General features: G+C 46.8%; 1 protein-coding gene across 4 annotated transcripts in view; it reads right to left on the bottom strand.

Annotated features, from left to right (window-relative positions):
• Nucleotides 1-17,598: 17,598 nt before the first annotated feature.
• Nucleotides 17,599-25,501, bottom strand: part of LOC142557264 (uncharacterized) — a 36,793-nt gene continuing 28,890 nt past the window's right edge. For all 4 annotated transcript variants that reach the window (XM_075668979.1, XM_075668991.1, XM_075668985.1 and 1 more), the window contains 2 exons: nt 24,829-24,951; nt 17,599-18,057 (listed from right to left, as the gene is read on the bottom strand). In XM_075668979.1, the coding sequence (XP_075525094.1) occupies nt 17,619-18,057; nt 24,829-24,951 (562 nt within the window). In that variant the 3' untranslated portion in view covers nt 17,599-17,618. The remainder of the gene's footprint in view (nt 18,058-24,828; nt 24,952-25,501) is intronic.

Below are 25,501 nucleotides of genomic sequence, written 5' to 3'. Positions count from 1 at the left end.
GCGCAACGTCGAAAGAACGGCGGAAGTGCTGAAGGACTGCGAGAAGTTGAGATCGCTGCGAATGCGTCAGATCTTCGGCGATGAATGGGCTGAACACACCAGTCCATGTTGAGTCGGGTACGGAGAGGGCACTCAGTTCATGGACGGCAGTAGAAGGCACTTCGTCGAGGACGGAGACAATCCGTGTTGAATCGACTGACTCGACGTAACCAAGGCATTCGTGGCGGAGCAGTGATAGCGGCGATGAAATATGATTGTAAATGGGCATCGTGCTAACACCGGCGGCAAAATCAAGAGCTGCAAAGGGCAAAGGAAGCGCTTTTCGGGTAACAAAGTGATGAGAGGGCATGAAGAAGATCGTCCCGTCGGATATGGTACTACAGAAGACTGGTACGAATGCTGAAGAGCACGGGGGAATACAGGTGTCTTCTTTCACGACAATTTTAGCGGCAGGATGAGCATCGACGGAGGCCACGTCACCAAGGCGGAAAAGTTCAATCTCAGCCCGAGCGCAATTGATGATGGCATTGTGGCGTGAGGGAAAATCCCATCTTAGAATAACGGCGTGGGAGCACGATGAAAGAACTATGAATTCAATCGTGTACAAAACGTCCTGTGGTCACACGGGCAGTACTACAAGCAGCGGTAGGGCAAATGGGTTGAGCACTCGCCGTTCGAAGCGAAAATCCAGGCAGAGACGTCGTCACATTGCGAAGCGAACGGCAAAACCTGGCATCCAGTGGCGTAGCCAGAAATTTCGTTCGGGGGGGAGGGGGGGCTCACGTTGCAGCTCGGCCTCCTCCTCAAGAGGAAACTTTAGCTCAGGTGCTCCTATCTATATACATGTAGAAAGAGAATTCGTTTGTCTTGGCAACCACTGCACCAAATTTGACGAGGTTTGTTGCATTTAAAAGAAAAACATAAATTCTAGTGGCTGTTCGTTTCGATTTTTCATTTAGGTTGTCACTTCTTTATTAAAGATTGACCAAAATCGCAAATTTTCAGAAAACGATACTATCAAGTTTAAAACCCGGTACCCGCCGTGGTTGCTCAGTGGCTATGGTGTTGGGCTGCTGAGCACGAGGTCGCGGGATCGAATCCCGGCTTCGGCGGCCCATTTCGATGGGGGCGAAATGCGAAAGCACCCGTGTACTTAGATTTATGTGCACGTTAAAGAACCCCAGGTGATCGAAATTTCCGGAGTCCCCCACGTCGTGCCTCATAATCAGAAAGTGGTTTCGGCACGTAAAACCCCATAATTTAATTTTAAAACTCGGTAACTCAACAACGATAAATTATATCACAATTCTGTGAATTGCATATCACAGTACATCTACAGCGGGCAAAATTGATATGTTACACATGAACCTAACAAAAATTAAGTATAAGGAAATACGGCTTTTGCACAACCCTTGTACATAACGTAACCAATTCACGTAAGATACAAATTGACATATTGAATTTCTACGCTTTGAATGGTCTATAAATGGATGCCGTTTACAGAACTGCAATGTCTATTCTTGATGCAGAGCTAATAATTTGTAAACTTCGTGCTTCTATTTTTACGAACTTTCGAATTTTGCAAAATATTTAAAACAAGGTTCAGGCCCTAAATCGAAATTCCGCTTCCAACTGGCACGATAATTTAACTTCCTCTCTCAAATGCAACAAATTTCATTAAAGCGACCCAGGCGTTATCTCAGAAAAGCGTTTCTGCGTCTTACATGTATTTGAATAGGTGCACCGGAGTTGGGCCCGAGCTAAAGCTTCCTCTTAAACAATTTGTCTAGGGATCAAATACATGAATAATAACTGCATCGCCATTGCCAAAGATGATGCAAACGAAATGTTGAACGCTACGCACTGTCAATACAGGTAAAATATGTATTTTTTTCAGAAAAGAATATACTCATCTGTGCCAAAAATTGTGCCCAAAATAACTGATATCGATGCTTCCATGTTTTTTGTCTGTTTAATAACTAAAGAAAATATCACATGAGCTTTAGAACTATATCAGTTCGAAATCAGCAAAGCAGTGCATGCCGCTGATATGAAAAACGTAACGGCCATGAAATGAACAAGTTGAGGACGAATATGTTAATGAAACTTTGTCATTCAAGATCCTTGTTTACATTCTTGCACATTTGCAACGGCCAGTGAAAAATCTCAATGCCGCTGTCATTTGTTCCAATGTATTACGCAGGAGCAGCTGTCAGCGGTCATGTATCATGAGTAATTGCACCGAAATTATAGTCGCAACAGAGAGCACGTATAAAAAGAATGAGTTCTGCAAAATATACGAGGGCGAGTCAAATGAAAGTGAGCCAATGCGAATATATGAAAAACGGGGTATTTTATTTAAAAGTAGCCTCCATCAGTATTTAGACATTTGTCCCAATGACTAACGAGTCGCGTGATTCGCGTCTCATAAAGCTCCTTGGGTTGCCGCTTCAAAAAGTCTGGAACTGACTCTTTCACGTCACCGTCCGACACTAATCTGGTTTCCTTGAGCTGTTTTTTCGGTTGCCCCAAAATGTCGAAGTCGCAAGGCCACAGGTCTGAGATGTATGGTGGATGTTGCAGTGTTTCCGCTTGAACTTTGCCAGTTTTGTATTAACCACATTAGCGACGTGGGGACGGGCACTGTCGTGGAACAAGATGACCCCATTCGTCAATTTTACACATCGTTTGTTCTTGATTGCGACACGCAGCTGATCCAGCGTTTAGCAATATCGGAAACAATTGATATTCTCTCTAGATTTAGCAAATTCTATCAGTAATGGCTTCTGATGATCGAAAAAAAAAAGTCAACGACACCATTCTGGCGGAAATGAGAGCCTTTGCGTTCTTTGGCGGTGGTGAATTCGAATGCTTCCACTGTAAACTCTGCCGTCGTGTTTCAGGCTCGTAGCAGTGACATGATGGTTCGTCCCCGATCACAACTGCATACAGGAAATCGTCGCCCTCATTGTGATACCAGATCAGATGAGTAAAGGCAGCGCCGAACTTCTCCCTCTTCTGGCGGTAGTTCAAGATCTTGGGCATCCATTGCGTACACAAGAGCCGATAATCGAGAGGTCCATGAATTATGGCGTGAACCGAACCATGACCAATGTTCACACGCTCTGCCAGTTCATCGATGCTTGTCCTCCGTTCTTGTCTCATCAGCTCATCAACCTTCAGAATTTTGTTAACGGTGATTGCACGATGGCTTAGGCCCGGTCTCGGATTGTCTTTGCAACTTTCACGTCCTTCTTTGAACCGCTTGCTCCAGCGCTTCATTGGCCAATGAAATGCACTGTTCAATCTACACGGCAGCCATACGGCGACTAATTTCTTTTTTTGGGAAACCACCTTCGGCTGTCAAAAACCTAACGGTACCACGCTGCTCAACTTCTAGAGCGTCCATTACGTCGCGCAACCATGTTCAACCCAGTGTATGAGAGCAAAAAAGAACATTTGTCCTCCCACCTACACGTCACTTTTGTAAATGAGAGATGCCTGTGTGCTACGCGCATGCCTCACAGATAATGAATTGAACCATTTTTGCGCGGGGTGGGTAGGCTCACTTTCATTTGAATCGCCCTCGGACATTATAAACGCAAAGATACAATAGAATATACAGATGCGAAGATACAGCTTGATAAAGGGCAATAGTGTCTCTGGAAACAAAGTTCACTGCACGTGTACACAAAATCTCGCAACAAGATATTTAAATATATTTATAAGTCTCCAATAAATCTACGTATCTAAGAAAAAAGTCACTGTATATAATGTGTCAAACAAGGCGAATAAACATGTGAAATCACAGATTCACAGTATCCTAGATCCCGCCCCCATTCTATCCATTCCCCCCGATGTATCGCGCACGACGGAAGGCGGCGCGCTTGCTCCTTCCTTTTCTGTCTTGCGCAAACAAGACTGAGCGACCATCGTCGGCTCACCCCCCTTACGCTTTCACTCGCACATACAGCATGCGGCGCACGGTCAAAATGTTGTCGCCCTTGGACTTTATACGAAACATGAGGGCGACGACGACAGGAATGCGCCTGAGTGTCCATATAATTTCTATCGAAATAAGAGTATCCGGTAGCTGAAGCGTCCCATGGTCCATTACTTTGCGCAAAAGAAGTAACAAAATCGAACTTTCACCGTGCGACAATTCGCTGCGCCGCAACAATGTTTTTCTTTTTTTTTTCCTTCTGTGGGGCGGGGGCACCAAAATAAAAAAAAAAACGGAAAGTATGCTGGCCACAATCGAATGCCTACTTTGGGCACCTATTGTGGCTACCAAAGGAATATCGAAGAAAACGCGAGACGCTTGGTCCACCGAAAAACATGCGCATACTGCTCGGTATCCTAAACCGGCGAGACAAGATTTTCTGGAGAGGTTGCACTCAAGCCAACGTGTTGCAATCCGTCGAGTCCCCACAGTGATGGCGGCGAGCGACCATTGTTTCTTTTTCTCGTCTGCTAGCCAGAAAGCGTCCAAAACTCTGCTAAGCAAAAATGCATTCGGCCAGAGAAAACCACGCCGCGCAGTGGTCAGGGCAAAACGAGAAAAATGCATGCGCTCTGGCTGGCTCTGGGAGCCTGTGAATAGTGAGTACAAAAAAAAAAAAAAAATTGAGGAGGCTCAATGTGTCCTCGCGAATAAAAGTCAAAGTAGAAAAAAATAAGAACGTAACCTTCGCTGGCTTTACTGTCTTGACATGGATGCTTTGGCGCAGGTGAAAAGAAAATGTTGGTATTTTTTTGTGACATGAGGGCGCGAATGAACCACCCCAACGATACGTCTCATAGGACCTCGCTGCGTGCATTGTCAACTTCTCTGATAGTGTGTTGATTTGGCTTGTCTCGTATGTTCCGATGGAAGACTTTAGAAAAGTCAATGCACCTTTGGCGTCAAATATTTATAGCAACATTAAACCTACAAATTTCAGCAACTGAAAATTTAAAGCACACGTTTGGAAATGTCAGTGCACCTTTCGCATCAAAAGTTTATGAGAACTTTATACCCATAAAGTTTCGGAATTGACATCCACGTGCTCCGTAGATTCCGCGGCCTCCGCGAGATGCCGCAGCGAGCCCGTTCGCCATCAAAACGCCCTTGAAACTTTGTGCTCGGATGGGGCTGCTTGCGTTATCTGACTCCCGGTGCATGGGCGTTGCCAGGAAACCCAGCCCGCGTTCGCAATTTTTGCGCGGAAATGTCATTGCGAGCGTGAAAAAAAAAGCCATTCTAGACAAAATCCAGAATGATTTCTGGCGCCGGGGGCTGCTTTGGTCGGCGGTGCATGGACAGCACGAAAAAATTTCGGGGGGGGGGTGCTGAAGCCCCATAAGCTCCCCCCCCCTGACTACGCCCCTGCTGGCATCCATAACTGAAATAGCGGCACCGGTATCGACGAGGGCGACTGTAGCGACATTTTCGATAAACATATCAATGACATTGGCAGGTAAAGGAGGAGGACTTCGGCATGTCGACACTTGGGCAGTTCTTGTCTCAGGAACTGCGTCGTCTAGTTTCCCTCTTCGTTAGCGATGGGTCGTCGACGCATAGGGGAAAGCGATCGGTGACGTGGAGAGGGTGATCGGAGGCGTTCGAAGCGAGGACGGCGATCAGTCTGGGAGCGAGCTGGTGATGGCTCGAAGGGTCCGTAAGGCGCATTTGAATGAGGCGGCACATAGGGCGCTCGGCGATCGTAATCGAACGCCAGCGATCGGCGGCGGCAGAACCTTGCGACATGACCGGGATACCTACATGCGAAGCATATAGGGCGATTGTCCGGCGTACGCCACGGGTTAGCGATGGCAGTGTTGGTCCAGGAGACGGGAGGGGGAGGGAGCTGCACAGGCTGCTGGAAGCGACGCACGGGCACAGTGCGAGGGGCCATTGGAGCAACCGTAGCATAAGTGACTGGTGTAGTCACGACATACTGCTGGTGAACAGCCGGCAGCGCTTCCGCGACCTCATCATGGATCACGTTACGGAGATGAGACGGCAAAGTGCTGGCAGACTCCTGAGTAACGGACACCAGAGATAGCTGTCGTGCGACTTCTTCGCGGACAAAATCCTTGATTTGGGTTATCAAGGAGGCTTGTTCTTGGCCGGTGGTCAGGCTGCAGAGTGACGCCGCATTCGATGTGGGATGTCGCCTTGTCAGAGCTCGCTGCTTAAGTAATTCGTCATAGCTCTGGCACAAGCTGATGACGTCGCCAACAGTGCGCGGGTCCTTGGCCAGAAGCATCTGGAACGCGTCATCATCGATTCCCTTCATGACGTGCTTGATCTTTTCCGCTTCCGTCATAGCAACGTTCACGCGCCTGCACAAATCTAGAACGTCTTCTATATAGCTGGTGAATGTCTCACCCGTGTCCTGTGCGCGTGTACGCAAACGCTGCTCGGCTCGGAGTTTCCTGACGGCGGATCGGTCAAATACTTCGGTAATCGACGTCTTGAACGCCGACCACGTTCGGATATCCCTCTCGTGATTTCTGAACCACAGACTGGCCACGCCCGCGAAGTAGAATGATACGTAAGCCAGTTTGTCCGAGTCATTCCATTTGTTGTGAACGCTCACCCGTTCGTAGGACGACAGCCACTTTCAACGTCGTTGTCGTCGGTTCCGCTGAAGATGGGAGGCTCACGCTGGCGAACGGTACCAGCGCAAAGGACGGGTGGCGATGGCAGAGTCTGCTGGTCGGCGTCCGGCATGGCGGAGGGTAGCGTCCGAGAACGGAGTTCCAGGATGGTAGAATGGAACGTTACCCAGCACGGCTCCACCACTTATAAAGGAGATTTATTGGGGTTCGTAGCGACCGCCGGTTCTAGCATGCACCGAGCAGTTGCCGAGCTCGAGCCTCTGCCGCGCGCTTGATGCTGCCGACTCTGTCCGCACGTTGGTTATCTTCCTTATAATATTTTCGAATATGAGCTATCTCTATCAACTGATGGCAAGCTCAGTGGTATGAGGCCCGAACTTCGTCACAATTGAGATTCTCTCTCAACAGTTCGTAAGTGAACCTCCACTGTCCTGACATACTCTCAGCCCACGCACCATGCCTCAGTGTTGTGTTTCAGTGCTTTAAAGAGTTTATATTGGTTTGGATGAGGGACACTTGCATCTCGGAACACTGTTTTTTGAGCTATATAACGCTCCTCCAAAACGGCGGCAGCACGCTTCCTTTCCCGTTCATTCCTCAATGCGTAGGTCCTTTTTGTTCTTGTACTCCTTCCGCCACTCGTTCGCCCCACGGACCATTTGAAGCATCCTCTTGGTCAGTTGCACAGTCCACGTCCGATTTTTCGAACTCCCTAGGGCCCGCGAGAACGTCCGAAAAATAGGCCACTTGGAAAAAATAAATGCTTGTCATTTACTGCCCTTAAGGGCTCAAACCGCCACAGGCACATTCAAAAACGCTCTGAAGGCTTGTCGGTACACGTATTAGGCATATCGGTGCTCGTACGGTGGCAGGAGATACCGCGTGCACAAGTGTTTAATTAAGGCATACTGGCCCCGTAGCAATAGCCCTTTCGCACGCTTGTTATGCTTCACTGCAATACTTTTACGTGTGCTTCATCAAGTAACATTTATGTACAGAGGCGAAGCTGACTTTCGGAAACCGGCAACACACCGTGCTTTTCAAGCTTCTAAGCCAATCGCGAGGACCACAGAGGTGGAGTCGGTGCCATTGCTGACAGCAGCGAATTCTCTAAATTAAACACACGGCACCTAACGGCAAGAAGCTTAATAGCGAACGTCGAAGCAGCTAGGTCTAGCGTTGCCGCAGTGGTGGCTACGGCTGCCAGCGGATCTGCGTGCGAGCGCCGGTTCGAGGCGGCGAGGTAATCAAAATGGCAGCGGTGGTGGCTTTGATTAATGCCGTTTCGGACCTGCGGTAACGGCAAAAAGCCCGGAAAATCGGACGTCGAAGGGTTCTTGCGTCCGAAATTTCAGACGTTCTGATACATTGACTCGATGGGGTACGTAGTAGTGCCGCGAAGCAGTCCAAATTATCGGGCATCCGAGAAGTCTGTCGTTGACTGTACACTGGCAACTCCTCCAGCCGACGACAGGGCGTCAAAGACGATTCATTACGATTCCTGTCTGTTACTCGAGCAAGCATTACCGCGACTTTCGACCCTTTCAATAAAATTACAGCTAATTTTCCCTGATAAGAGGCACGAATTCCCTGAGTTTTTCCAGACTACTCAAAATCCCTGAGAATTCCCGGTTTTCCCGGTTGGTAGACACCCTGTGTCCAAATTAGAAAACTAACACTGAAATTACATTAAAGCTCCTAAACAATGACGAAACCTAACGCACGCACCATTTTTCAGCAAGTATGTAGAAAAATGGCAGCCGGTTTCCTAAAGTCACCTTCGCGTTCTGCGGTAAAGCATTCGAACGCCGCGAAGGCTGTCTTGGTGGTGTATCCGATTGCACTGCGCAAGCAATTTCCGGCCTTTCTTTTAACAAAATAAAAATTAAAAGGAGAAAAAAAAAAACGAGGGAGGGGCGCCCATTACAACTGGGTAAGTACCGTAATCGGACATTGTGAGCTACGGTTATTGCTTGAAAATATTCCTAAGACAGGCCGGAAATAGGCAGTTTTGACAGATGTGTGTTCAATGCTTTTATTGCCCCCAAAGATCTGCCGAGATAGACACTGCCACTAAACGGGTCGCTATTGGGCCGCCATAAAGGTCAGGCGCACGCCTGCCAATTTCAAGTTATCCAGCGAAGGTTAATTTTAGGCCCATATATATATATATATATATATATATATATATATATATATATATATATATATATCTCAAGAGTTTGGGCCAATAGAAATGTGCAGGTTCTAGCCGGGACCTTCAGTCGGGATCAAATTAACTGGAGAAAATTAACGGAAGCCTACTGTACATATGATAACTGAGGAGAACAAGAGGGGAATGAAGAGGCTTGATTTTGAGGCAACAAGTAAAAGAAGCAAATAGACAATGAAGCCAGGGAATGCATACAGAAAATAAAGTTCAAATGATAAAGGGTAGATTTGCATGAATACATCTTTCATATACCACTGAGACCTATTGGGGGCGAGCTACACCACTGGAAAAGCTGGCGCCGCCGTCGGTGTGATGTGGCATGAGGGATCACGTGGACACAGCGGCCGCGTCGACTGCTTCGGAAGCGCCGTAGCGAACTGAAAACGAAAGTTAAAGTCCCACCTGCGCTGCGGTTCTGATTAAGTGGCGAGGTTTTCCCGCCTTGGGTATTTGAAAGTACTGTGATAGGTAGTAGCTGCTTTTGGAGGCGTGCAGCATAGTAGGCTGCTGCTCGGTGCCGCAATGCCGGACGTACGCAAGAGAGCCTAGTGTCAGCCTTATTCACACGTAGCCGCAGGACGAGAAGCTGCGTGGAGCTTGGCTCACGAAACTTTGAACCGGCAAACGGCCATCGGATACAACTCGGGTATGCAGCAAGCACAGTCGCGAAGAACTGCTACGGCGTCGGGACTGCGATGTTCGGCGAGTAGCAGAAAACGCGCACTGAGACGCTCGCCCGCGCCCGCTTGCCCGGCTAATGTCTATTTGGTCTATGAACTTGTTGATGCTTGATTCTGGCAAGTTCACTGGAATGGAAAACGAGCGGCAAGAAGCACATTAAAAAGAGGCATGGCACATGGTCATGTTTGTGTTATGAATTGATGAACTGGATTACGAAAAAGAAGCAGCGGGAAATCACACGCTGAGAAGTACGATAAACATACAGTGCGACGCAACTTGAGAAATAATATTTTAAGGTCCAAGAATTTAGAAGGAAAAAAAAAAAAGATTGAATCGTCGCGACGGCACATCACAGTCGCCGTAGGCGTCGAAGTCTCTATAACGAAATTATTTTTGAACAGCTATGACAGCGTCCACGCAACAATGGTTGCTTGTGTACTGTCAAATGCTCGTATTCTGCGCCCTAAAGCTCACGGCACGGTGCGAAAACGCGCTCGTAGCGAAAGCAAAACATTGTGCGCGGACATGCATAAAGACGCGCAGTCGGTCGCTGTGAACCCGCGCCATCGCTGTATTGAGGCTTCATTCTGTTATGCCTCATTCGGTTATACAGACAGCCAACTATAAGAACATATTTCACATAGTTTGCTCTCAGCCGTTTGCCTACCTTTCACGCAAGAAGCCCGTTCGGGAGGCTCCATCGCGGCGACCGCGCGCAGTGGCGTTCGCTGTATACGTAATCGGTAAAGAGGTAGCGTCTGTAAACGATTCTATGCTTCCAGTTTGCCCAAGATTATTTTGACACTAAAAAAACTTCCCGCATTTTAAGTACTTACAGAACTCAGTAAAATTTCATTTGGGCCTAGTTGGTACATAGTTCTGAACTTAAACTTCCAGCGCAAACACCTAAGACGAACCACAAAAGGAAGATACGACACACAGTGGCGCTAACAACTTATTTCTTCGTCGTCGATGCATATATTGAACTTTAGGCCACACAACCGCGCAGGCGCACAGATTACATTACTGAGATCTGCCAAATTATCGCATATGCAAACGTGGGAATTCAAATTCAGATGGGTGCAGGGACAAATATGTAACACTGGTGCAATTATCGCCTTGTCTTTTTATGTGGTAGGCCTCTAAGGCAAGCCGCGCATGCTCATTCTAGCTTTTGCCAAGAATCAACGTCCGATCAAGTCACGCCTCACAATTGCTGCAAGTGTTTGTATGCGCAACAAGGTGCGCTCCTCTATCTACATTTTTTACTTTTTGCGCATGTTCCCCCGAGTCGCTCATTGACGCAACGCCCTGCCTGGCCAACGTACGTCTTACCACGAGAGTGGAATGGCATAAACCACGCCGACAGTGCACGACACGAAGGTGTCGAGCGTTTGGATAAGGTAGTGCCTAAAGGTCCTTCACGCTGTTCTGATGTCAGTGTTCGACGATCGTTGCCTTTTCCAAAAGATAACGACTTCTGCCTTTTGGAAGCAGATAAAGGAGGGTTTGTTGTCGTCGAGAAGGGCATCTTCAACGAGAAAGCGTTGCAGGCTGTGCTAAAAAACTTTGTTCCTATCAAGAAAAGTGCAGTTAGGGTAAAAGCAGTGTTTATTGACTTTTGTAAAAAACTGGAACTGAGGCCGCTTGCATGCAAAAAGCATAGAGAACAATAGAGGCAGGTGCCTATCGGTATTCTTTAAGGCTAAAACCCACAAGCCAGATTCTCCATTTAGGACCATTATTAGTAAATCTGGTTGTTGGCAGAAGAATGCGAGACAATTCCTGCAAAAGAACTTAAAGTTACTAACAGCGAACAACCCTTTCAGAACAAAGAACTCAAATGATGTGGTGCAGTTCTTGCTTGGGAATAAGGATGTAAGTTATGGTTTTTCTGTTGATGTTGAAGATTTATTTTATTCATTTCACAGCGTGAACTAGTCTTCGGTACATGAATGTATTGTGTATAGTGGTGCAATCTCGTTCCAGAATCATGCTGTGCTTTCAGTGGTTTTTTTTTTTTAAGTCTTAGAATATTACCTTCGAGTTACTTTTATTTTTAATGACCAGCCGTATTTACAACGGCATGGTATTTGTATTGGGTCATGTGTTGTTCCCGTTCTTACTTTTTTGTAGTGCGGACCATTGTTCAGACCATGCTTTTATTGTGCGGAAAGTTTTAAAAGTCTTTAGATATGTCGATAATCTTTTGGTATTTTTATTGCTTGACTCGTCCTACCAGGATATGATCAATAAGGTTTTACATGATTTTAAGGCACACGGACAAGGTCTTGTGTTTACACACGAGTCCACAAAACAATGTATTGCAGTTCTTAGAACTGAAGCTTGAGATCTGTGAATGCCATGTGTGTTGGGCGTACCGTATTTACACGATTGTAAGTCGACTCGAATGTAAGTCGACCCCCCCATATCGCATGACCGAAAAAAAAAAAAAAACCGAGGGCGCATTCGATAACGAAAATTTATCAGTAGCTGACATGGTCACTGGACTAGTCTTCACTAGTGCTGCCATCGTCATCGTTGCTGCGGTCCCACAGCGCGTCGTGGTCCAGCGAAATTTCAAATTTGGCAAACGACCGCACCAGGACATCTTGCAGAACAGCAGCCCACGCCAAATGCACCCAACCACACGTAGCCGTCAGGGAGGCTCTGTTGACAGGTCCGGTTGGCGTAATTTCGCAGTCTTCTGCCGCCAGCCACTCGTTGTACTCGCGGCGGAGCAGAACCTTAGTATTAAGGCGAAGGTCCGGGCTTGTTTCATGACCACGTCGCACTTCAATGGCAGGGACCGATCACGCATTTCAGCGACGTACGCCGCAAGCTTAGCCTACAGCTCCGGAAAGCGCGTCCAGGCTTCGGCACGTGGGAAATTTCTCACTTGCCGCCACAGGGTGAAAATTTCGCTTCGCTGCAGTCGCCACTCTCGCACCATCTGTTTAGAAACATCGAAATTGCGGCCCGCTGCGCAGTGATTTGTTTCTTCGGCGTATAGGATGGCAGCCCTCTTGAACGCCGCTGTGAACGAGTGCCGAAAGATTAGTGGGCCTGCAGCACTCATGACGACTGGGGAAGCATAGAAGTAGCACGTAGCCGGCAGTCAAGTGGAGCGCGTGAAAAAGTTAAACCAATACCAATGCACCCGCAAGCGGTACTGCTCTTCCATGAACTACCGATACTCCCCGCAAGCGCCGCCGTTCTGAGGGTGCCGCCGCAAATGGGAACAGCGGCGCTTCCATCAACTATCGACACCCCCCCCCCCCCATGAGTTTTGCATGCACTGCAAGACTCTCAAAAATGTTGAAAAACCCTTCCGAAAAGCGAACAAATACGCGGGATAGCGAAAAGATACGGGTAGGGCCATAGAGCAAACATAAAATTGTAACTACATTGTAGCTCTTGTTGGTATCGCTTTTTTTTTGGCGGGGCCATGTTTTGGTTTCGATTGTAAGTCGACCCCCCAACTTCAGACTTTCAAATTTTAAAAAAGGGGTCGACTTACAATCGTATAAATACGGTATCAACCCTGTGCGAAAAAGGAACTTTTGTCCTTTAAGTCTGTGCACTCAAAGATTGTGAAAAAAGGCGTTGCGTCGTCATGTATGGAATTGGCTCTTAAAGAGTTCGTGTGTGCACAAGATGCAAGAAAGTTTTGATACTCAGAAGACGACTTCTCGCAGCTGGGTTCCCTATGACGCTCTTGACTGCCGTGGTCGAAGCTCTGATTCAGAGAAGAAAAACCACAAAAAGGCTGGCCGCCGAACGTGAAGGCCTGTGGAGGTCCCTTATATACATAAGGTCACCCATCAACTCAAGAAAGTTGCTTGCAGACATGGTGTTCCTTTGGCGTTTTCTGCGCCTAACAAGCTTTCAAAGCTATGCTCCCGCACCTGCGGAGAGAGCAGAGGAGGATGCCAAATGCGGCATGGTGCCTCATGTGTCGTGCGTTGTTGGCGTGGTTTATGCCATTCCACTCTCATGTGGTAAAACGTACGTTGGCCAGACAGGGCGTTGCGTCAATGAGTGACTCAGGGAACATGTGCAAGAAAGTAAACAAAAATGTAGATAGAGGAGCGCACCTTGTTATGCATATAAACTCTTGCAGCAATTGTGAGGCGCGATTTGATCGGACATTGATTCTTGGCAAAAGCAAGAATGAGCATGCGCGGCTTGCCTCAGAGGCTTACCACATAAAAAGACAAGGCAATAATTGCATTACTGACACATATTTGTCCCCGCACCCACCTGAATTTGAATTCCTACGTTTGCGCATGCGATAATTTTGCAGATCTGAGTAATGTAATCTGTGCGCCTGGGCGGTTGTGTGGCCTAGAGTTTATACAAGCATTGACTACAAAGAAATAAAGAAGTTGTTAGTCAGCGCCAGTGTGTGTCGTATTTTCCTTTTGTGGTTCGTCTTAGGTGTTGTGCTGGAAGTCTAAATTACAGAACTCACCAGGTGGTGTTTTTATTGAGCGCCGTAAGCCAAACCTATGAGGAGTGCGCCGCGTTATCCCTCCTACTACGCAAGGGAGGCGTTTCCGACAGATGGCGACTCCGTTAAGTCCTCGTCCCCAATAAGGCCAACCACAATGAAATTGTGGACCGCGTAAAAAGCCTAGTTTCAGATAGTGCTGATATAAGAACAGCCTCCATGCAAAATATCACATTACAAATACAAGTGGATGCATCACAATGGGCTAGCAAAAATATGTTTTTGATATCGAAACGGGGAAAAAAAAACGCGGAGTGTGCAGTTCCTTGGCATGACCTACGGGATTAGGCACTGCCACGGCACATTAAATATCTTGCAGGCGATGTACTGGAACTTGGTGCATGTGTCATCCGTTTAAGTGCTATTTAACCCTTTCACTACCGAGTATTCTCAGCACAAACAACCGAAACGACCTAATCGTCTTTATTTCAAGAAACAAACATTAAGGCAATGAAATAGACAAAAAATACTACTGATTATCTGTTTCCAACAGGGCCTTAATATACCTAAAAATTGAAAAAAAAGAAGAACAAGTTTCTTTAACCCCAGTAAAAACTTCACTGCAGAGCTTCAATACTCTAAGGTTAGCTGAGGTGCATCCTTTGCACTAAAGAAGAGCAGTAGTATCACAGTCATGAACGCCCCTATAACTTATGCCTGAACTGACTTATGCACAGTGAAGCCGAGCCCGTGCTTTTAGGTTTTCGCAAGGACAAGCCCAGCCTGTCCTCGGGAGAAGTGGTACAAATTTTAATGGCTAGCCTGGCTCGTCCTCGGTAGGGAAAATTAACCCACCAGTTACCAAAAACGGCGGACCGTGGGGTCCAACAACAGAAGCCGCATTGTCAAAGCCCGAGATTCGCTGGTTTGGAGGGTGGAGATATGGCTGGTTTAATAATTTATGCATACTTATGTATAGATGTGCGATGGGCAATATATGCTATACTTGATTAAAAAATTTTGATAACACTACTTCTCCATGGCATTAAAGATAAGATTTTATTTAAATATTTTAATATTTAGTATTTTGTGAAAGTTTGATTAGCACCTGTAAGCAGCAAAAATAATCAGGACAGAGGGCCCTGTGGCAGGCATATTATTCGGTAGCCAATAGGTCAAATGCTGCTCATAAGAAAATCAGACTATTACCAGCCCTGATGCTTTGTCACGATTGCTTCGGGAGTATATACTACCACTAGCACTCATTACCAAGTAAGCCAAAGTGAAATTTTGTTGCAACCTAAACTAGGGAAGTCAACTGTTACAAATTACACTCACTACAGATAAGTAAAGCTGAGCTTTTTTTTCATCCAGATCCTTTCCAGATATATAGCATTCCGGAAAAAGCTCCAATACTCTCACTTTTGTATAACGTTATTCTTGAAAACAAGTGTACCTTTTCCTAATGTGTGGGAAAGAAGAGTGAGGCAGGTAGAAAAATACAAGGCTTGACTAAAACACCAGGAAAGGAAATACTTTTTTTTATGTCAATGATCATCATGTATGCAAACATAGCCAGGTCTGTGGCCTCTCCCTAAAAAAAACAGATGTAACAAATCTAAAAATAAATTTATGAGAAAGGAAACCATAAGTCTTATCATGCATAGAACAAAATTTTGGATCTAACCACTGAAAAGCAGAACAAATACCAGGGGTACAAAATTCTAGCATAAATGGATGTGACTTCTATACATCTGGTGATTTCAATGAAACTGCCACAAGTGAAATGAGATGTGATGTCTAGCAGAATTGATTATTTTTACACATTTACTACTTACAACAACCTGCCATACATACAATATTACATCCACCAAACTGTACATACTGTTTATGAGCATCCATAGTTGTGATGAACATGCTTGACAATTTATCATGAGGCAAAAATATATGGCTGAAATCTTCTTGCGAACAGCACAAGCAGTTGCATGGTCTCACAAGTATTTATCGGCCTTACAGTGTATGGAAAAGAATCAGTGCATTATGATGGCAAAGTAGATCATACTTTTTGGTGGATGCTGAAGTTACATGTCCCCGCACAAGTTCACACAGTTACAAACATTCCCCTATCTTTGTTCACTTCCATGACATGTCACATAAAACAATAAGTTCGACTGGGTTAGCTTAAACCTTTACAACATACAGTCGCCGACTGATTTTTTGGACTCCAAAAATTCGGTCTTACTCAATTATTCGGACTGCTTCGTGGCACTGCCATTCTCCCCACAGACCATAATGTACAACAACTGCCAAAAGTTCGGACACCTTGCAACCTCTCGTTTGATTTTTTTGACACTCCTTGAGCCAACTCGATTGATGGCACTTGCCCCCACCGACTGATCGGTGCATGGTTCAACTTGCTGAATGCCATTTTTTTTTTAACTGAGCCTCCTTGCTGCCCCACGAGGTGACGCTACTGCAAATCCCTGCTCATCATCATCGTTTCTGCTTGGTTCGGTAGAGTGGCTACAGTAGTTCTGGTCTCAGCTTAGTAAGCCATGTCAAGGCAATCCAGCAGCTGATTTGTTTTTCTTCGTGCAAGACGCTGCAAGTAAGCCATGTTTTTTGTTTGTGCACCTGGTGTTGGTGTGATAGCGCAGTGAGGTTCGCTTTGTGTGCTGTGTCGATGTTGCGGTAATCCAACGCGTCAAGTGTCTATGGCGCCGACAGCGCCCGCGCAGACTGCGCTGGGGAATGCGGACAAGCGTGGGGCTAATATACCACAATGACAATGGCGGAAAAGATCGCCCTTGCGCAGCAAGTCCAGAGCGGCCGGTCTCAAAGTGGAGTTGCCCGAGAATTTAATATTTCGAAGCAGAGGGTTCCGGATTACATGCGAAACAAGACGAAGATTCTCGGCGAAGCAACTAAATGTCTTCCTCCAGCTTGGAAAGGAAAATATTTAGAAACGACAGCCACCCGAAGCTCGAAGAAGCCCTCCACATGTGGTTGTGTGCCATGGTCACCAAGTGGATTCCTGTGTCTGGAGACCTTCTGAAGTAGAAGGCAGAGATGCTCGCAGAGACGCCTGCACAGTAGTGGCATTGCGATTCCGGGCACCGTCTCATTTGACAGTTCCACAGATGCTAACAGTGCTGTACTGACATGTGCAGAACTTGACGACGATGAGATCATTCGTCAGGTTTCTGCTGCCCCACCAGACGATGACTCCGAGTCCGAAGATGACGCACCATGTGCCGCTGCCGTCGCACACAGAGCTTGCACAAGCAGTGGCTGTGCTTTCAGCCGCCTATAGTGACTGCACGACCCTCTCCGAGATTCAGACTGACCTGATTGCACGTAAACGGAGCAGCGTGCAACAGTGCACTCACGATTTCTTCAGGCCTACTGCCGAGCCCAAATAAGTGTTTGGAAATAAAGAATTTCTTTTTTTTTTTTTCTGAATCTGCTTTTTTGGACACCTGTTTATTCGGACATTTTCGTGGTCCCCATGAGGTCCAAATAAACGGTCGGCGACTGTATTTGCAATAGTTATGTTGCTTATGAAAGTATATAAGAAAATTGAAGTATGCAAGAGCCAAAGACCTCCAGGTAGCCAAAGTGCCACAGTGAAGAAAGAAAAGTGAGGGCAAAGAGAAAAACAGATATTTATCTGTGGTGATTCTTAGTCATGGGTGAGTAGGAACGTTCTTTCCGTGATGATGTTCGGTGATCGTGTGAGGTATGTTCTCGAGAGCGGTCATTATGCCTGCTGCGTTCAGGGCTGGATCGGTGACGATGACTTGTGCTCTCTTTACGGCGATCCATTTCCCGAGATTTTTCATCTCGCAGCCGATCATCTCGAGCCCTGTCTTCACGTGACCTGTCATTGCGTGACCCGTCATCTCGTGATCTTTCCTCGCGTGACTTGTCATCACGTGGTCTATCCTCGCGGGACCTGTCCTCACGTGGTTTGTCCTCACGAGACCTTTCATCCCTGGACCTTTCATCACGAGCCCTTTCCTCACGTGGCCATTCTTCACGTCCTCTCTCATCACGTTGCTTGTCATGACTGTGATGTGGCCGCACATCCCGTGGGCTTCGGCTCCTAAAAAATATTGAAACAAGTGAAAGAAGTTAACACTCCCCATACACACATTTAAAAAAAATGCCAACTAAGCACCTTCTAGTGAATCTGATTTGCAATTGAGGCACATGGCAAACTCAAAGGGTCGAGGCATCTGTAAACAGAATGCACATGATACATGTGGCACACTTTACAAAATGCATACCTGCCTACTGCAACACTTCCTACAACTACCCTTGGCAATGGTGCTGGACTTGGTAAATGCTTGCAAAAAATATACAGTGCAGTACTTGTTTTTGTCCAAATGCAGCATTTCACAGATGGAGAGATTATCCAAGCGCCACGAGCCTCATAAGCCTTGGTGTAGTCCTATGCATATTTAACCAACCTCCGTAATTAATCTGGATTCACTACATAGCACTGTACGTACCAAATTGTTAAATGCACCTTTTTTCTAGAAAAAGAAGTGCAAAAAGAAAGAGTATGGCATAACTGCCGTACTCGCCGCCCACCCCTCATGCAATACCCCTTAAATGGGGCCTCTGAGGACCTAATAAAGAAAAGAAGAATAAAAAAAAAAGTGCATGCTTGTTAGAATAGAGTACAAACCGAAACCTACCCCACAACTTCCCATGGCCATTACAAGGCAGTGGCAGTTTACTCTTTGCTGGCAACCATGGTAGCATATTTCCTCGTCATTTTACCGGTGTCGTACCAGCCATTTTCAATTGGTTGGAGTGCTACCTTTGTTACAGTGAGCTGTATCAGTGTGATCTACTCATATATTCACTTTGCAGACTATATCATGCTCGATAATTTCTGGGGAAATGGATGCAGTGACCACGAAGACTCGTCATTTCTGCCATGAGAATGGCTTTAAGCAGAAAGTGATCCTACACGTGGAGGAGAGCCAAAACAGAGCTGCAGCACACGATTTTGGCATACCAGAGACTTGCGTTCGTGACTGGCGAAAACTGAAGAAGTCCATTTTTGACAATAAGACATCAAGTAAAGGCCACCACAGTCCATGAACCGGGAGGTTCCCGGACCTTGAAAACTAGCTGGCCGACTTTTTCAAGAAGCTCCGAGTGGGCCACACGCTCGTGACCACGAAGGCACTGAAGGTAAAAACCCTTGAAGTTGATAGGCATCAAGGCCTTTCGAGAAGCTAGTTTAAAGCAAGCAGTAACTGGATTAGCAGATCTATGAAGCGAAAAAAATTTTCTTTGCGAAGGTGGACTGGCATGTGCTAGAAGCGGTCGCAGGAATGTGAAGAGAAGCTGTTTCCACTGGTATGCTTTATCGCTGCGATACAGCAACGCATATCAACTCAGCCAGATCGGCAATGCCGACCAGACTCCGGTGTATTTTGATATACCTGCAAACACAACAGCGGAGACGACTAAGGCCAAACAAGTTTGCCTGCTTTTTCGTTCGGCCATGAAAAGATACGAGTAATGGCAATGCTACTATACAGCAGATAGCCACAAGTTGGCGCCCTTTCTTGTTTTAAAGTGCAAGGCTCTCCCAAAGGCTGCGAGCTTTCTCCGAGGTGTTGGAGCGCGTGGCAACGGGAAAGCTGACCTCGTCCTTGACTGGGTAGACTGTGCGTGGCACAAGAGGCCCAGTGCTAGTTTGGGGCTCTGCTCAATGCTTGATGCCTTTCAGTGCCACCTGGACCAGCTTGTCAAGGACAAGCTTGCAGCTTGCCACACAGACCCGGTGGTAATACTGGGTGGGATGACTTCCCAGCTGCAGCTACTAGACATGTGTATAAACAAGCGTGTCAAGGACTGCATTCGAGTACTTTATAGTAAGTGCCTGATGAATGGATGCCACACATTCACAGCCAGCAATAGGCTGAAGCGCGTGTCATCGAGGAACTGGCAAAGTGGGTGGTGGAAGTTTGGATCGAGATTCCATCAGCTATGGTCGTAAAGCCTTTGAAAAAATGTGGCATTTCAAATTTGATGAACGGCACTGAAGATGAGATGCTGTGGTCCAAAAGTGAAAGGGAGCTTCCTGAGAGCAGCAGTGAATGCCTCCACCCGTGGAATGATGTCCCCCTTTGTTGAAAAATCCAAATTCCTGCGTTTTTTCGTGGCCATGGCTCTGGAACACGTGCCAAAAGTGGAAAGAAAAACGCACTGCACCAGACGAGTCTCAAGCCTTCGCGTTGGCCTTGTGAATAAAAGGAACAAAGCGAATCGAAAGACGCACTGCTCTGCGTCTCCGCACCACCACAAGCCCAAGCTGCACTGACCTCGTTCGTCTCGCTGCGCCAGCGGTGTCAGCCAACCAAAACACAGGAAACGGGCGCCTGCGGTCAGCCTGGTGTCTCCCTCCCGCTTCCCTTTCACACCTAATCGCACTCCAAGTGCTCCTCGTCACGTGCCTTTTACCCACACGCCCCTTTCTCAGAGTGCGGGGCGGCGCGCGTGAGATCGCGGGAACATCATGAGATTCTCGTGAGGAGAAGCGCACTTGCGGGGGTGGGATGCAATGGGAGAAGCGCACTTACAGGGGTGGGGTATGGTGGGAGAAGTGCACTTGTCGGGGCGCAGCTCAGCACGGAGTTCGATACATCGATATGCCGGTGCACGGGAGTTTTATATACGCAAACAATAGCGCTATACTTCTGCATGGAATTCCCAAGGGGATTTTTCAACTGTTCGATATAGGCAATAATTCGATATATCTGGGTTCGATATGTCTGGGATCGACTGTAGTTTATTTGAACTTTAACTTTAAATGCATTTCTTGACTTCGATAAAAAGTGTTTCAGGGCCCCTTTAATGTGCTTCATTGAAACTAAGTGTTCGTTGTAGAGAAAAATCAATTGCGGCTTTATATGGAATCCATTTACGAAATTGCTTAAATTGCCGTGGTTGGTCTGGATCTGTATAGAGGTTGTGTGGCTCGGCTGTACTATAGAAAATACCGCAGACTCGTGTGAGGGCCACACTTTCGTTTTTTTTCAAACAATTTTGATGAGGTGCGACCTTCACACAGGACTAAACCTTTTGGTCAAAATGTTGCCGGCTTGTGCGCACACCAGGGCTCTCGCGATCTAATAGTGGCATACAGAAGTACACAGCGCACACAAATTTACCAATGCACATGCGCAGCACTGGGGCAGCAAACGTGATTGCTTCTGCATTGGAAATTTTGTTCCCCAAATTTTGAGCTGCCAAGTTGAGGGTGCACCCCTTATACGAGTTTATACGGTAGCCTACTCATTTTTTATATTCATTACTGCTGTTGCAGAAAAGAAAAACACAAACATCAATGCCTATTATGCAACTTTCTTTTTTTAACATCCAAAAACTGCACAGTGGGTTATGAAGGACACTAACTGATGGCTCCAGTTTAATTTTGACTACCTGGAGCTTTTTAAAGAGCACCCTAGAAATGGTACACGAGCATTCTCACACTGTCTCCATAGGAATGCAGTCGGGAATCGAACCCCCGACCATATGCTCAGTAATGCAACACCATTGCCACTGAGTTACACTGACGGGCTATGCAACATAGTGGTAAATGGCCATTGACACATTTTGAGAAAACCACAGAATTTTAAGAGTAAAATAATCAGTAAATTTGATACGGTGGTTGACAAAATTACTGCCTACATAGACCTGCAGGGCAAGAAGATGAGTGCTGGTATCATTCATGTTAATGCTCCCAATGAAGACATCACTGCAGCTATGTTTAGGTGTAAACACCTCCGCATCCCATTGGCTGCCATCGTCGCTGTACTATCGTTAACCTTTGTTGCATTCTTCCTGACCCCTCGCCTTCCTTTGTGCGGCCTCACAAAGCCCAGCTTCAAAGCTCAGCTTTTCCAAAGGAACTCTATTTTACTCATTCCCTCGCTTGTGTGCACAAATGCACACATACACAGACAACAGCTGTATTAGATGGTCTGCATTCTCAGGTGGAAGTGCACCCCTTGGTTTGAAGATATGTATACATTTACAGTGAAATCTCGGTATAACGAACTTCAGGGGACCGCAGGAAAATGTTCGTTATTCTGAAAGGTCGTTATAGTGAAAGCCCAAAAATTAGCCATAACAATAGCATCTCAGTAACGCAAATGTCCTACCTTTGAAACGGTACCTTCTTGAACTCGTTTCTCACACAATGCACACGTGATCGTCAGACAAGGCACATTTATTTGAAATATTCCTGTGATCGTCTTCTGAAGGGTGCAGCACAGACTCTGCAGCACGAACGATTCCAGACCGTCCGCATTCTTATGCACGCGTTCGGTTGCTGTGCCGCTTTTGGCTATAAATATGCGGAGTTTTCGCAAGCAGTCCAACGCGTCTGTGGCCGACACAGACTCGTCGCGGTCTTCAGGTGCTGCCGTAACGTCATCATCCATGTCGTCACTGCATTCCTCATCTTGAGTCGCCGTGCCCTGGATGCTCTGCAGTATGTCATCAGTGGTAAGCTCCGCTGAGGTCCACGTCGCCTCGTCACACTGGACATAGTCGTCAAATGTGACTGAAGGATCAACGGCTAGCTGCTCGGCCACCTCGCTCCAAAGCTCGCTCGAACTGTCCTCCGCTGCAGGTTCATAGGTTTGTGGTTGGCCATCTGTGATCTTCAGGCCGGCCTTCTTCCAGCAGTTTTGGATGGTGGTGGACATGACTCTCCACCATGCGCCTGTCAGCATTTCCGCAGCCTGTCGGACGTTGATGGCTGTCGAGTGCTGCAGGTGCAGGTTGATGAGCAGCCGCTGAACAAGGCGCTTCCAGAAGTGCGCCTTCACGCTCCTTATTATTCCTTGGTCCAGTGGCTGAAGTACTGATGTGCAGTTCGGCGGCAGATAGTCGAGACGCACATTCGCGAGTCGTATGTTCACAATGTGCCCCAAGCAATTGTCCACAGTCATCAAAATGTGCCACCCCTCCTTCCTCACCTTCCTCAGCCACTCGGAAAAGAGCTCGCGGGTCATCCAGGCACGGCAGCGACACTACATTTTTCATGCAGCGCGGCTTCGAAAACCTCCCGATCACCAGAGGCTTCAACTTTTCAGTGCCATCTGCATTGCAGCAATACAGCACGGTGACGCGAAGCTTCGACTTTTTGCCGCCTCTGCACTGTTCTCCTTTAAAATGCATTGTCTTGTCCGGGAGCAGCTGATAAAAGCAGGCCGTCTCGTCTGCATTAAAAACATGAGCTGCTGCGTAAGACTTGTCCATTTCATGGAAGCTTTCCTCCCTCACGTGGCTGCTGCTGCTTCATCTACTGCCTTCTCCTTGCCAGACACAGACTGCCAGGTTACGCCGTTTTGTTGGCGAAAATGGTGGAGCCAGCCAGAAGACGCTTCGAAGCCGGCAACCTCAAGAATTGCAGCCAACTGCCGCGCCTTCTCCTGCAGCATTGGGCCTGACACGGGCACATTCTGTGCTCTCACATCTTTAAACCAAGTCAGCATTGCTGTGTCAATATTCTGGAAATCGCCGAGCCGCAGTCACTTCCTTGATGGGGTAAGCCGAGATTCTTGCTGGTGCTTAAAGATTTTCTCTTTATCTTTAAGAATCGTGGCGATCGTCGACAGCGCCACTCCACATTCTTTAGCCACGACGGATTGTTTCTTCCCATCTTCTATCTCGCGTAGAATGTCTACTTTCTCGCTCAAAGAAAACTGCTTTCGCTTCTTCGCCGTGGTTAGAGTTGTTGAGCTCATGGCAACGCGAACGCCGGCACGCACTTCTAACACAATAATATAACCAGAAGAAAAACGAGATGGACAGGCCTGATAAGGGTGACAGCACGCAAACAACTGAGAAAACAAGCAAGAAAAACGTGATCCGTCGTTGACAGGAAAAAAAGAAAAGGCCCACTTCAGCGTTACTTACTATTTTTTTTTCCTTCTGCCGCATCGTCTCAGGTTTTAAGAGCCCATGCTCCCCGCCTCTCCACTCACAAAACCTGGTGCGTCGTTGCCTCCGCAATGGAGAAGGGGAAAAAAAAAAAAGTCCCTGCCCGCATCTTTCTCCTCCCGCGCCATCTCAGGTTTTTGCGGGAAGCAAGTTGCAAGGCGCCCGCTCTTCGCGCTGCGTCGTCTGCTAGCTTAGAGCTCCGACTGCCGCGACGGATACACTGAAATCTAAGAATCCTCACATTTCGGGATGCGAGTTCGTAGTACTGAGGTGTTGTTAAGATGACACAGAAATTAAATAACGATCGTTATTCTGAAATGTTCGTTATTCTGAAGTTCGTAGTAGTGAAATATTTTTACATTGAAACTATAAGCAGTTGGCATGGGATTTCTTAAAAGTTCGTTAATCTGAAATGTTCATTAATGTGGTGTTCGTTGTAACGGGGTTTGACTGTATAGCATGTGTGTGTTTAGTTTTACATATCCACAAATTTCTATGTATGCATCTGCTAATGTACAATCAATCAAGTAGCATGCTGCAAGCATTCCCATTTCATGCAGCAAGCCAATCAGACTGCTTGTCCAAGTGACATCATTCACCCGTTATACTTAGAACAGATAGAGGTGGCTGAAAACGCGGGGAGTGGCACTTCTGCAACCTGTAGCGACTCAGATGTTCAAAGCTGAATAATAAATTACACGCTTTACATAGAACACCTAAATTTGGACCTATATGATCACAAGGACATACCCTACCGAACATGTACAAAACCGTGAAAACTGTTTCAAGGTCCCTGTAACAGGCTAGAGTAAATGCTTCAGGCTGGTAAAGAGAAAAGGCATGCTTTAAGTTTCATTCCATGCTATTTCAAATATGAAAAGTGATAAAATTAACTTGCCTATGGTGTCTCTCCCAATGGCGTTCTCTGCTTCTGCTACGGCGTACCCTCGGTCGCTCTCTGTCCCAGCTAGAATCTCCTGGTACTTCACGGCCGCTGGGGGACTCACGTGCATGGGGACTCCTATTGTGCATAAAACACAATATGACAAATTTGAGAGTTCGATGGAAATACCTAATCATGAACCAAGTTTTTCCCATCTCGTGGCATTCAACAATCAAACATGGCAATACTTAATTCTGAATGTGCTGGCAAAGTGTGTAACGGAAAGGGAGGGCATTCTACTCGGGCGGCAGCTGCATGTGGCACAGTTGAGTGCGGCAGTGCCCTATCTTGAAAGCGATCGATCAGCACAAAGTCTAGGTGCACCTAGGGCTGATGATTTCTCAATTTGATTCAGACATCTCTGAGAAATTTTGTCAATTTAATCGACGAACCAAAATGCAGACATGGCACTGATAGTGGTAAACAATGCTGACAAAATCATGTTACTGTTCCAAGGCCTGTCAAAAAAAGAAGCACATTGCTGACCAAAGTAACAACAAAATGGTCTTTTGAGATCCGTACGGACCCCTCATCCACCAGATCACGAAACATCCTTTTGCTTTGACTTTGGTCAGTGACCTGCATTTTTACTAACAATGATTTTACCTGACCAGTTCATACTCTGCAG

Source organism: Dermacentor variabilis, chromosome 1 (genome assembly GCF_050947875.1).
Source record: "Dermacentor variabilis isolate Ectoservices chromosome 1, ASM5094787v1, whole genome shotgun sequence".
Classification (NCBI taxonomy): domain Eukaryota; kingdom Metazoa; phylum Arthropoda; class Arachnida; order Ixodida; family Ixodidae; genus Dermacentor; species Dermacentor variabilis.
Note: the sequence above shows the minus strand (reverse complement) of the source record. Positions and strands in the feature narration are given on the sequence as shown.